The 13597-nt window shown below is 44.8% G+C and overlaps 2 protein-coding genes across 6 annotated transcripts in view; one reads left to right on the forward strand and one right to left on the reverse strand.

The window, feature by feature from the left end:
• Nucleotides 1-5432, forward strand: part of CCAR2 (cell cycle and apoptosis regulator 2) — a 32236-nt gene extending 26804 nt beyond the window's left edge. For 2 of the 4 annotated variants that reach the window (XR_012156297.2, XR_012156293.2), the window contains one exon: nt 5234-5432. The gene's annotated coding sequence lies outside the window, so the exon portion shown is untranslated. Of the gene's footprint in view, nt 1-1390; nt 1526-5233 lie in introns of all 4 variants that reach the window. The other 2 variants (XR_012156295.2, XR_012156296.2) reach the window with 2 other exon arrangements.
• The window catches only part of BIN3 (bridging integrator 3), a 56200-nt gene that overhangs the window by 18559 nt on the left and 24044 nt on the right, over nt 1-13597 (reverse strand). The window contains exons 3-6 of one of the 2 annotated variants that reach the window (XM_073325115.2): nt 8791-8831; nt 8178-8239; nt 4231-4367; nt 3204-3244 (exon numbers count right to left, since the gene is read on the reverse strand). In XM_073325115.2, coding sequence (XP_073181216.1) covers nt 3204-3244; nt 4231-4367; nt 8178-8239; nt 8791-8831 — 281 coding nt within the window. Of the gene's footprint in view, nt 1-3203; nt 3245-4230; nt 4368-4524; nt 4590-8177; nt 8240-8790; nt 8832-13597 lie in introns of those variants that run through there. The other variant, XM_073325117.2, reaches the window with a different exon arrangement.

The following is a 13597-nucleotide window of genomic DNA, read 5'->3' on the forward strand; positions in this document are numbered from 1 at the left end:
GCACAGCTGTTGAATCAAAGCCTGTTTCTAGGTCAAAGCGAGTTTGGGAGAGGCCGGGGAGAATGGGCTCTACCAGGGGAAACAATACTGAACTGAAACGAGAAGAGGATCCTCCAGGCAGCTTTAATTAATCTTTAGTTTTATCCCAGAAATGTTACTGGAGTTCTCAGCAAGCAGGCCAAGAAGAGGATGCAAGTCTGCATTTCCATAGTGCATCTCATTATTAGCCAAATGAACTCCCAAGGCTCTTTATCTTACATATGCACGTACTTGCACTTGTGCATACTTAGAGATAGGGAGAGGAGACGAGTCATTCCTGGTCACCCCTGAAATGCAGCCGCCACAGTCATGAAACAGGAGCCGTTTTAGAATGCACTGTAACAGTGCTCAACGGACAAGGGCAGGAAATGAAAAATGTCACATCCAAGTACCAGGGAAACTGAAGGAGACAAAAAAAATCACCAGAGCTGGAATATGTAGTCAGGACACTGGGGTAAACCACCGTCAATCCTACAAAAGTGCTTTAATGCCAAGTGGTCAGGAATTGCGTTTTACATCTCATCACCACACAGAGCTCAGCACCACGACCCTGGGGGCGAAAGGAAGAACGTCAGCTGAATCACCAACACTGTTTTCAGTGCGATTCTGGGATTTCTCTAGACCTCTTGCACCCAAATAAGGACTTGGCCTGAATCTACTTAGCCTGAAAGATGGCTACCCCAGAACTCAAGATGGGATGGAAGGGATCTTCCTTGTGTGCATACATGATTATTTATGATTTGCAGTACTGGAGCGCCTAGGAGCCCCAGCCCCAGATCGGAACCCCACTGTGCTGGGGGCTGTGCACAGATATAAAAAAGACAGTCCCATGGAAACCCCACCTGGCTAGTTTACGCTAAGATCTATTTCTTGACAATTAAATGAGATGGTTTTAATAGAATGCCAGAACACAAAGTTGCTGTATCTTTCATGCTGAGGACTATCTACCTAATAAGCAACACAATTCCACCATAGAAGGTTTGTTTTTTTTTAATAATCAAGGATATTTGGTTATAGTGTAAACCACAAAAGCAAAACTCAAGTCACCATGTCCCCCCACAATAAAAATCCAGGGCAACTCTATGCACTGAGTGGTATATGTTGGTTTACCCTCAGACTTGGGATTAAACAACAACAAGCAAAAAAACAACCACCACCAAAACCCCAGATGTCAAATGTAAACTAAAATTGTTATTCAGCAATTTGCATCACTTACTGTCTTATTAAAGTCAAATGATTTTCCTTTCTCTCTCTCTCTCTCTCTCTTTCCGTTCTTGTAACAAAATAAAGAATCGAGGGACTTCTGAAGACATTTTGCTGCACTAAATGAAATTCTCCTTTTAACTTTTAGGGATATAGTCTCACTTACAACTCCTGCCAGCGCTGGTGGGACTTGCACAGAAATGAACATTTAAGAGTTCCATGGATGACAAGATCCCTACAGAGACGATGCATCAGTGGGTTATGACACACTGTAAGACACATGGTAACTTCTTGCCGTTAGCAAAGTGTGGCGGGAATGCCGTGATCCTGCAACAGGGGCAGTGGTATTCTCAGTGTAAAGGCACCAAAATGTCAAGTAAACGTGACTGCAGACTAGTGCTTTCAGCATCTCATCTTGGACTGACTGAAGCCAATGGAAGTTCTGGCATTGACTTTAGTGGGTACAGGATCAGGTCTGAGAAAAGCAAACAACTCCTAGGGAGCCCAGCTTTTTCATGTAAGCTCTACAGCTCATGGAAAGAAACCACACCAAATTCAACCCCCACGCCTGGCAGCAGAGGGTCAGGTGACTCATGGTCTGATCCTCCTGGGATCCTTCCCCCCCCTACAAAGGAATCTGTCTACAGAAAATAAGTCAGTGGGTGGCTTCTATGCCAATGAATTCATTATTAGACCTCTGCCTCCATGGTGAGCACCAAACACTGACTCAATGCCAAAATCCCCATGGAAATCCACCTGCCCTGCTAAGGCTCGATGGGATGCTTTCGCAGAGCTTCACAGATTCAGTTCCCTCAAGGCTTTTATCTGTCTGTGATACGTCATGCCATCAATATTTATTTGTAAGGTCTTTACTTCCTAGCTTCTTCTTGAATAAAGTTCAGGGACACTGGCGGGTCAAACCTGGCCCAAAATTTATGTTTTGAAAAAATGCCTTTCACTAAAATTAAGAGGAACAAAATATTTCTGAAAATTCCCTTTTTTACATTTACAAAGGAAACGTTCACCTCTAGCAACTGCAGCCCCAAACCAGCAGCAATGCATTAGACTGTATTATATTCGAGGGGCAGCCGTGTCAGTCTGGATCTGTGAAAGCGGCAAAGAGTCCTGTGGCACCTTACGGACTAACAGACGTATTGGCGCATAAACTTTTGTGGGTGAATACCCACTTCTTCAGATGCATGCTTCTTTAGACTGCATTGCAACTTCCTAAGGACCAGAGACTGAAATGGATTAGAAATCAAATGACACTGACTTGTCCATTGTCCTCCTTCAAGCCCAGAAAAATGTAGCAAGTAACCGACAGCATAGGTGGAGACAGGCTGGATGTTTTAAGTGCTTTCAAGTTTTTCATAACTTCAGGTGTTCTGTGAAACACAGTTAAGTGCATTTGGCAGATTGAAGTACAAAGTCAGGAACAAAGAGATTTGGGCTCTTTTTCCAGCTGTGCCACAGGCTAACAGCCTGGACCTGGTCAAATCATTTAACCTCCCTGTGCCTCAGTTTTCTCACTGTAAAATAGGGATGATACCTTCTTGTATGGAGGCTGTGACAGATTATTTGATTTTGGAAGGACTATGATTTTAAACCCGACACTGTCCCTTTAAATGATGCACGTCTCTCAGGGACATGGCTACTGAGAGCACGTGATTCTGCTGATTGGCGCATAAACTTTTGTGGGTGAATACCCACTTCTTCAGATGCATGCTTCTTTAGACTGCATTGCAACTTCCTAAGGACCAGAGACTGAAATGGATTAGAAATCAAATGACACTGACTTGTCCATTGTCCTCCTTCAAGCCCAGAAAAATGTAGCAAGTAACCGACAGCATAGGTGGAGACAGGCTGGATGTTTTAAGTGCTTTCAAGTTTTTCATAACTTCAGGTGTTCTGTGAAACACAGTTAAGTGCAGTTAAGTTCTCAGGAAAATGCTGCTACTCACTTTTTCAAGGGCTCTATCACCGTCTTTTGGATCTGGTTCACCTATTGGAAGAAAAGAGAGTGACAAACAAATGTTGTTGAAGAAGCCGCTTTGAACTAAGTTATACATTTGTGCAGCGTCTTCCACACCAGGGCTCAGGCCTCGAGGTGCTACCAGAGTACAAATGAACAACAACGTCATCATCTTCATCAAATCCTCACCCCACAACCTCCTGTGCTCTGGTCCTGTGCTCCCAAACCAGCAAAGATGGGAAGTGCTGTGAGGGCAGCACTCTGGGTCCACAGTGGAGTGGGCATGAAAGAAAGCACCTCATGTTACGCTGTAGAACTCTCTCTAGTCAGTTTAAGGCAGGGATCTCAAACTCAAATGATCACGAGGGCCACATGAGGACGAGTACGTTGGCCCGAGGGCTGCATCACTGACCCCCTTCCCGCTGCCCCCACTCCACCCCTTCCATGAGGCCCCGCCCCTGTCCCGCCTCGTCCCACCCCAACTCCGCCCCCTCCCTGCCCCAATTCCAACCCCTTCCCCAAATCCTCACCCCTGCCCCACCTCTTCTCCGCCTCCTCCCCTGAGCGCACAACTCCCCGCTCCTCCCCCCTCCCTCCTGGAAAGCGCTAAGTGCCGCCAAACAGCTGTTTGGCCACAGGAAGCGCCTGGAGGTAGGCAGAGGAGCAGGGACGCGGTGCGCTGGGTGGGAGGTGGGGCGGTGGGGAAGGGGAGCGTGGTGGCCCCAGGAAATACTTGCGGGGGAGCTTGGTGGGCTGCAGCAAATAACTCCACGGGCTGCTGTGTGTTTGAGACCCTGGTTGAAGGACTAGCCCTGATTGACTCCAGGTGGAGGCACATGTATCTCCTCTCATCTGAAGTGTCCCAGGATATGATAAATTAATCTGGGGGCCCTGCTAGGGTGAGAGAAGAAATGGAAGGGGTAGAGGAGAGTTCACCTATATGGAGCAGACACACACACAGAGAGCACAAGTTCCCATCCCCGCCTCCTCCCCACTTCAGTAAAACCCACACTCACCTTCTCTTGGTTGAAAGAGTCCATTCTCTTCATGGCAGTGTCCAGGGCTGTTACCATCGCTAGGAAATTGGGGTCTTGCTCACAGAGCGGGTTGGACAACAGGTCTGAAGAGATTTTCACGGCTGATTTCGACATGGCTGCAGTACGATGAGACCCAAGAGCATGCAAAAGAAGAAGAGAAGGTCTGTCAGTGACACAGAGTTGCATAACAGGACAGGCACTTGCAAAATAATCCAGCTTTGCTGGAATTAATTCATTATCGCAGTTCTACAAAATACGGTCTGGGACACAAACCTAAATCTTCAGCCATTAAGGCAGTGAGTTCGGCACCTAAACTTTCCAGGGACACAAGTTGGAGGCTAAGAGAGAAGATAAAGAGAGAGGTACTGATTTTTTCATGTAAACACAGAGAGAATAGTTTTTATACAGCTTAAGTGTGGACCATTTAAATGCAAGATGTGATGCTGCCAGAAATAATACCAGACTAACAAAAGCATAACTTTCTTTTAAAAGTAATGTACATGGCTTTTTTGACTTTTTTTTATACGTCTGCCTTTTTTTAAACAGACTATAAAGCATTGCTCTGTCTCATCGTAGCTCCTCCACAATGAGAAAAAGTACAGTCCATTAAGTCTTCCAAAAAAGCTTTACAAAGATACGTACTTTAAGTGGATTTAGTGCTGGGGGAAAGGGGCCAGACTGACAGGGTTGGAGAAGGAAGATCTTTATTCGCCTGCAAAACAGGTACAGCGTGAGCAGTAGTAGTGCAAGCTTGTCACCAATGAGCCTGAGTTTTCTTCCAGAGGGAACCATTTCCACCCCTCCACAGGCAAAGACCTCTCTGCTGAGACTGCCAACAAGAGGGCCAGCTGCTTTGGCAGTTGTGAACTGGCCACTTGGCCACTGGAGAGTCACAGAATTTAAGGCTAGAAGGGACCCCCGGGACCACCACTGAATTCAGATGCAAATTTCATTTAATCAAGCCCCTTTTGCTCTCTTTCAGATTTACAAGCATCTCTTCTTTTCTATCCGATCAACTGGCCTCATTTTTCAACGAAGAAAATTCAGGACAAAGACCCTGCAGTGGGTCATCCCCACACACACCACTGTAGAAGGATAAGATGCGAGACCAATGAAGAGTTTGTATGGCAGTAGGCTGAACGACATTCAGAGTAAAATAACTGGAATATAACGTAGGAAGATGAATAAAACGGAAGAGCCAATATGTAAGTAAAAATAGTGTAGCTATCCAGAAATCTCTGTCTCTTTTCCCAGTAATGTTGCTGTAAGTTATTTCAGTTAAGGATCTGAAGGCCGGAGTCTTTTGTACAGTAGCTCAGAGGAGCTTTTTCAAGACTATCGCTGTACAAACTTTTAATGTCTGAATTAAAGTCATCCTCAATAATGGGGCTTAAGATCACAATTTCAAGAGATTAAATGCTCTGATTTAAAGGTTATACACAATTATACAGAAAGCTCAGAATTCAGCTCAGTCCAGAGTGAGACACTCACTATGGAATAACAAAGCTACTGTGTCTGACTATATTCAAACATTAAGGGTTTAAACATTTAAACCTTTAGGCAGATGGGACAGAAACCTCATGTGAGACCACATCTGAGGAAGAATTTGTACCAAAATAGGACTGGGCTAAAAACCGTAGAACTCTTTAGGGGGAAGAGAAATTACTATGTGCCCCCAAAATGCAGGCTGCTGGGACTTAATACAATTAGGATAGTGAGTGATGGCAGGCAATGGTCAGACAGATTCTCAGAGGCTGGGAATCAAGATTCCTGGGTTCTAGTCCCTACTCTGCCATTGATTTGCTGTGTGACTTTGCGCAAGTCATTTCTCTCCTCTCTGTGCCACCGTGTCTCCATCTGTACAACAGGGGGAAGGAGGAGGCTTGGAGGAGGAATTGGTTAAATGTTTGCACAGTACTTTGCAAATATAAAGTGCTGAGTATTATTAATATTAGAAAAAGTGACCTTCGGTTATCGCTGGTTATTCAAAGCAAGATAAAGCTACCATTTTATAATTAAGGGAACAAGTGATGGAAATGCTGAGTGACCCTTAACCACAGCACAGCAAGTGTTGCAAATAATTCTTATTGAGGTTTGGATCACCTTTCCCAGCCATGTTGCTAAAGCTGGCAAGGCAGCATCCAAGTCTCCCAGGAAAACTTATGCACCTGAGAAAGCGTCCGCTTATTTCAGAGTGCGTATCTATTGTTGGCAGAACATGGAGGCTCGATCCAGGGATGATTAGATCAAACGTGCTAGCGAATGTTTACAGTCCGACTGAACGATCAACCCCCTCGACGCTCAGAAACAATGGAAGAAATAAGACACGAGGAAGAATAGCAGCAGAGCTGATGCACTGCCAGACTTCTGCTGGACATGGAAACTACACATTAGCTAACTACAGTTATCTCTTCATCTCTCTGTTACTCAGATATTGCAGGGCGAGGGAAGCCTCCAGAGGTCCCGAATGCCTGTTCACGCATTTGTCCTCCGTCCTCTGTGGTCTGGGACACTCTCTATTCACTGGCACCCAGTTTAAAATTCTCCCCTTATTCAGGATTTCATGCCTTTAAATGAGAAATCAGCTCATACCGGATCTGGCCAGGGCCTGGGCTAATTTACAACTCTGCCATGAAGCAGAACGGAAAAGGAGAGTCCTCCCACAGCTCCTCTGGGGCTTGAAATGCTCCATATAAAAACACCCACTGAAAGGGAAGGGAGGGGAATCCTTTACAAGGAAAAACTTGCCAGAGGAGCCCTGATAATGAACAATGTCCCAGGGAGAGAAGCTTTCACCTTGGAAGGAGTTTTTTCTTGCAGCATTTGTTGTTCATGTCTATGATGGTGCTGTGTATGTAGCTATGTATCCCCCTGCCCTCCTGCTGGCAGGCAGCAAAATGTGGGTTCTTTTCAGCATACCTCTCTCTTCATAAATCAAGTCACCATGAGGTGCTTGTGGAGATTGGACCAGCCCTCACCTGCCTATTCATGTAATTTGCCTTGGCTCCAACGCCCAGTGGGCCAATAAAAATAGAGACTGCTCCAAACTCTGTGCTGCAAAAAAGCCATCTCTGTTTAAAACAGCTCTTTTCTGCATGTTCCAGAAGGCTGCTCAGCTCGCTTCAGTAACTGGAAATCACTAATCTCCACTTCCCCCAGTGTCTCTTCCTTCAGATTGTCTAGTCTTTTCATCTTACCCATGTTTGTTAAAACCCTGTATTGTGTGATGCGGTCAGATTGGGTTCCTATTGGAGAAACTGCTAAGTGAGTAGGCAGGACCCCATGTGCAGGAGGGACGCACACCTGCACAGCAGATGTCACTCTCTGAACTTGCAGAAGCAAACAGCTGGGGCAGTGACATGAAGAGACTACTTGTTTATTGCTTCCTACGTAGCCCACTGCAGCCAAACCAAGCCAACTATAAGGCAGAACTTGCAGGGTTACTCTTACTCTTACAGGTGAGCCATTAAGTTGGCAAAGTTAATGAAATACAAACACTTAGCACTTACACAGTGCTTTACAATGTCTCTCGCTAAGTGAGGATACAGTGACCAACCCAAGGGGGCCTCGTTCTCAGCTGGGCCCTTTAGGCGCTACCCTAATACAAATAAGAATTATCCCAAATTTTCAAAGGCAGAAACTGAGCCACAGAGAGATGAAGAGACTTGGCCAAGGCCACACAGCAAGCTAGGGTTCAGGAGAATGAGGTTCTATTCTTGGCTCAGACAATGGACTCACAATATGACTCTGGGTAATTAATATTTAGGAGCCCCCAAGAGGACTGTCTTGTAGTTAAGGGACTGAACTGGAACGCAAGCGACCTGGGTTGAGTCTCCAGCTCTGTCACAGGCTTCTTGGGACCCTGAGAAAGTCACTTACTCTTTCAATGCCCTGATTCCCAATCTGTGAACCACATTCTTACATACCCACATCTGCATCTGTGCTCTTCTTCATGTCCTTCTGCAGTTTCTTGGTCTGATCTTCCAGCCTGAAATAGGAAAGAGTAAGACTAACTTCTGAATCTTTAAAAAATAAACAAACATATACATGAGAACTATGCCAACGGGCCAGCTGGTAGTTAAAAGGCAACTGGACACGTTTCTATTATGTATAATGCTGTTTGACCATATAACTAATTTCAAGTGACCTCCCACATCTCCAGATGACCCTTATGTTAACTATAAAAGTAAGAGTAAAAACGTATCAGATATAGGTCCATACAATATAACAGTTACAACAACTACAACATTAGATCTTACAAACTTGGATGGTTTTGGACTCCTTGAAGATATTCTGGAAATTTTATTTTCTGTGCTTTAGAATTGTAATAAAACTGTCAATACCTCATGACCCCACTACGGGTTGCGACCCACTGACTGAGAAACACTGATCTAAACCACCTCGAAATTACAATGCACTAAGCGGGAGAACAACAAGCTGCTAACAGAGCATTAGGCAAGCAACACAAGGAAAGATGGAACGAGACTGAGTTGTGTGAAAAGCAGATCCATGGTCATCTCCAAACTGGTTAACACTTACTGCTGAAGTTTCCCATATTCCCTTTCAAAGTCTTTCTCCACCTGGGGGAACGAGAAAGAGAAACCACGTCAGCTCAAATGCATGAGAGCACAGTTCAAAAAAATCCACCCAACCCCCTGTCCTCCCAACGGAAAGTACGAACTTGATCTGCAAGTATCAACAGATACATGTCAAGCTATTGCTATTTACATAGTGTCAACAGCATGCTAGGCACTTTAGAAAACAAACATGAGGACAACAGGTAACATTTTCAAAAGCACCTAAGCCCCATTTTTAAAAGAGATGTAGGCACTTAGGAGCCCTAAGGCCTAGTCGGTACTTAAAATTTAGATCAACCTAGTTACATCACTCATGGGTGGTAAAAATTCACACCTTTGAGAGCTGTTGTTAAGCAGATCTAGTCCCTGGTGTAGACATGGCTAGGTCAACAGAATTCTGCTGTCAACCCAGCTGCTGCCGCTCGGGAAAGTGGGTTATTTATACACATGGAAAAACCCTTTCCATTGATGTAGGAAGCATCTAAAATACAGTGCTTCAGTAGCACAGCTGCAGTGTGCCACTGTAGTGCCCGTAGCATAGACATGGGCTAAGTCTCACTGGACTTCTAAATCACCTGGATGCTTTTGAAAATTTTACCCAAGGTTCCTGCCCTGCTGATATAACAATCTAAATTCAGAGCTTGTTTAGCTTGTAAACTACATAAGATCCAAATAAGATCTGAGGCCTAAAACCTTCAAAGTATTTGGAGTATTAAACAACAAAACAAAACTTTTGACTTTCGGTGGTTCCTCCTAATTTAGTTGCAAACCGATCACTGGGATTTCAGATCAGGAAACATCATGAGTCTTCCTACACCAGCAACATTCTCAAGTTCTGAGTTTCATTCTAAGGCACCCGGGGAACTGTCGAAAGGTGGTGATATGAGTGTAGTGTATTTTGTGTAGTGAAATTTGTCTTCAAGAAATACCCAATGGACCCAAGTAAGTGGGTGCTTTAGCTTCTCCCAAAAGTAGAAGCAACACCAGGGGTTTCTGTTACTAGACAGACCACACCATTTTAGAGCATTGCCACCCGCTATGTCAGTTCATTCTGAGGACATGCTATGGCACATGAACTGGAAACTGACAAAATAAATGGAGCCGTTCCAAAAGCACACAAAGGTGGCAGCTGAGCAGGTATAAAGACACATGAACACACATGCATCCGCTTTACACAGCCCTGCTCAGTGTTTCAGAAGAGGAGCATGTCATGTGAGAAATGTTTCTGCTCGGGGGTCCAGAAACACTGTGTGCACACGTTCACCCATGGTAATGGAGAATGAGATTGGGGGCATGCCTCTCTCTCTTCCGACATCAAATTTAAAGCACTCCACACTCCCCTTTGCAAATTATTAAGTATCTATCTTCTCTGCATGCAACTGTTTTGGATTTCTAGGTCACTAATATTGGTTCTTCAGGCTTCAGTAACAGGTATTCTGGGCTTCCTCCTCCTTTCCCCTTCTGATTTGCCTCTGTGATGTGCCCCAGCACTCCTCCCAACTCCCATTCTAATCCATAGGTTCTAATCCACCACAGAATCCGGACTGCTCCAAGCCTTAGACCTGAAACTGGCTTTGAAGCAGTTCAAGCTCCACAAGAGACTGCACAACTGAAGGGGCAGCAGTGGCTACTGGCTGCTACAGCTGAGTTCTTAGATTAACTACTGTGGTTGTCCCAAAGGACTGGAAATTTTGTATTTTAGCACTTCTTTTCTGATCACTTCCTATGAAACTATACGTTCTCTGCACCATACCCTCTGTCTCCATCAGCTCAGGTAACCAAAGGCCCCTTTCTAAACCTCAAGATATCACTGGGTCTCCATGCCCCCGCCAGATTCTAATACATGACCCTATTACACAGAAATCCACCAAATCATGGGGTGACGAGAAAACAATTTTATTATTTTAATTACAGTAATATTCTCAGTGTGCTGGGCACTTTCCAAAGAGATGAAGACAGAGTAACTGCCCCAAAGAGTATACAAGTAAAAAAAAAAAAAAAAATCACCCAAGCAGAGACGTATTCTCCGAATATGACATCAATTACTTCCTATTCCAACCTGCTGCCTGACAGAAAACCTCTGATGAGATACGATACTCCACGGTGCTCTCATTCCAGGTGGACTGTTTTAACACATACTTTCCACATTCGTTCCACATCTTATCAACCAAATAAAGCACATGGATTTCAACTGACCAGCCAAGAGTAAACATGTACTTTTGTTGTCATGGGATCAAAACTGGGTTCTTTTTTGTGGTTAAGCTGCCACGCTATTAAACAAGCAGTGAAGTGTTGCGCTCAGCCAAGACTAGAATGAACCAGAGTATTTTTTTTTAAAATGCACTCCATGCTGCTCCAGGCATTCGAGACTGAGACTCACAGCAGCAAAATATAGCTAAAGAAACAACAACATTTAATAAAATTCCCCCTTGGTTTTCAATTCCAATTGCTCTAAGGCCAACGTTTTAAAGTGGAGACCTACAGGTGTAAATGTCACCCTCAGTTTTTGCAATCCCTCTTTCTTAAATATCTTCTTAGTTTGCAGGTTCAAATCCACCCAAAGTCAGTAGTGACAGACTCACTGCAATCTGATGGCTGTTTGGTGGATAGCGAGTTTGGTGAGCTTCAGTCAAATTCCAAGGGGACACGTGTCCAGACCAACAGAGACCACTACTGCCGGCACCCACGCTGGCTGTCTCTGTAGACCGAAAAGCTCCACAGAGACTGATCTCCCTTTCTCACTGCTAAAATTGGTCCCTCCAGGACAGGGTGGATCAATGAGGGGGCAGCTTGCATAGCCAATGCCTGGTTCACAGCTCTGCAAAAATCCACGACAGCTGGTGGCTTCAGGTCAGGTAACCAGCACATAGTAAAATCACCCTATGTTTCTATGGTTGTTCCGGCTGTAAAAATAACCCCAGACTATTGCATTCTATTTATATGTTTATGTGAACTGTCCTGGTTGCAAACCAAAGGGGGCCGGCATGACTCAGGCTTGAATCCTTTGACGGCTGATGGTATTATTCCCCCTGTTCTCAGCATGAAGCTCCATCCCATTGCGGATATACTATTCAGAAGAATTTCCCTTTCATTTGGTCAGCGATCAGTTCTTCCTAGGCTTAGTTGCAAGGGGTGGGGTGGCTCGGGATGAAATGGAATGTAAAGATGCAGAGCAGTTCCTGACATTTGCTGATTTACCCCTTCAATTCTCCCCTCTACCTGCAGTGCCTCGGGGTGAAACAAAGGTATCTCTCAGTCTATTTGATATGAGGGAGGCCAATGCATCTGAAGAAGTGAGCTGTAGCTCACGAAAGCTTATGCTCTAATAAATTGGTTAGTCTCTAAGGTGCCACAAGTCCTCCTTTTCTTTTTTCTATGTGGAGTACACGTGTCCCTCAAACTCTCATCCTGTCCTATCTTTCTTGGGTTCCCTGCCTAGTCGTCTTGTGTGCGCTCTGCATATCAGGGACTGAATCCTCTTCTTCACAAGGCAGCACATCAAACACCCCTCCCTACTCACATCCCCAGTGACATTTATAGAGACAGCTGCCCAAGCCTTATTCTTGCTTCACCCCCACAGTAACAGTTGGCTACCAGTCACTGCATTCTGCACACCCATGTGCCTCTGCTAGCTACTATTAATTATTATTTCTATTACAGTAGCACCCAGAGACTCCAATCGAGGCTCATGGACCATCATGCGACACAAATAAGTCCCCTGCCCCAGAATGCTCACAATCCGGGGTTATGTAAAGATACAACAGGTGGCTGAAAGAGACAAATGCAGTGGGCTGCAAGGGAACGGAACACCAAGCACGTTATGCATAGAACCCAGCAGTTTTGGCTCGGGTGACCAAATGTCCCGATTGTATAGGAACAGTCCCAATATTCGGGGCTTTTTCTTATATAGGGACCTATTACCCCCCCACCCCGGGTCCTGATTTTTCACACTTGGTATCTGGTCACCCTCGTTTCAGCTCTCACTTAGATTTCACCAGCCTGGAAACTTAGTGGCCATAGGCATCTGACATGTAAAGCAAAAAGCTACTCATAGAGTTAACAAATTAAAAATAACAAGTACTAGAGGTACTCTGAAGAAATGAAACCAGCTAGGTAAGTTTCCACAGTCAAATAATTCCTCCCTCCAATCCACCTCACTCACTTCTGGAAACCAAAAGCTTGAAACCAAAATCTGTTTTCCTTAATGAAATGCTTTTTGCTCCATGAACATTGGTTAGTTATTGTAAGATTGCTCCCGAGTGCAGACCTAGGACTTTTAACTGAAGTGCTCTTTAAAACTCCCCAGTGAATTACGTTGAGTTTGTAACAGATCCAAGAAGGGGTCAAACTTTGGGCTTTCCAGCCACGATAGAATCTTTGTAACTCAAAGGGGGGGTCGTAATCAGCAATGTGGTAGAGAGGAAATGATGCAAGACCGATGAGCGCCACAAGAGGATGGGAAGGCAGTACTGTGTAGAGCCTTCTTACTCTCTTGGAGGAAGGGTGCTATTTGATTTCCACATGGCGTCATTCCATTGGACTCAGACTCCCTTAATGGGATTTGGCAACAAGAGGGAAGAGAAAAACCTGTGTAGTTAAGCCAAAAATGTTATTATAACCACAAACTTCTGCTGGGTATGTGCCATCCCATCAAATACAACAAAGATCCCACCTAGACAATGCAAGTTGTGTGCATAAATTGGGTGCAGCAGAACAATTAGCACAAGACACAATAACCCCTTTGTGTCTGACAGTCGAGTACCTTGAGC

Source organism: Lepidochelys kempii, chromosome 26 (genome assembly GCF_965140285.1).
Source record: "Lepidochelys kempii isolate rLepKem1 chromosome 26, rLepKem1.hap1, whole genome shotgun sequence".
NCBI lineage: Eukaryota > Metazoa > Chordata > Testudines > Cheloniidae > Lepidochelys > Lepidochelys kempii.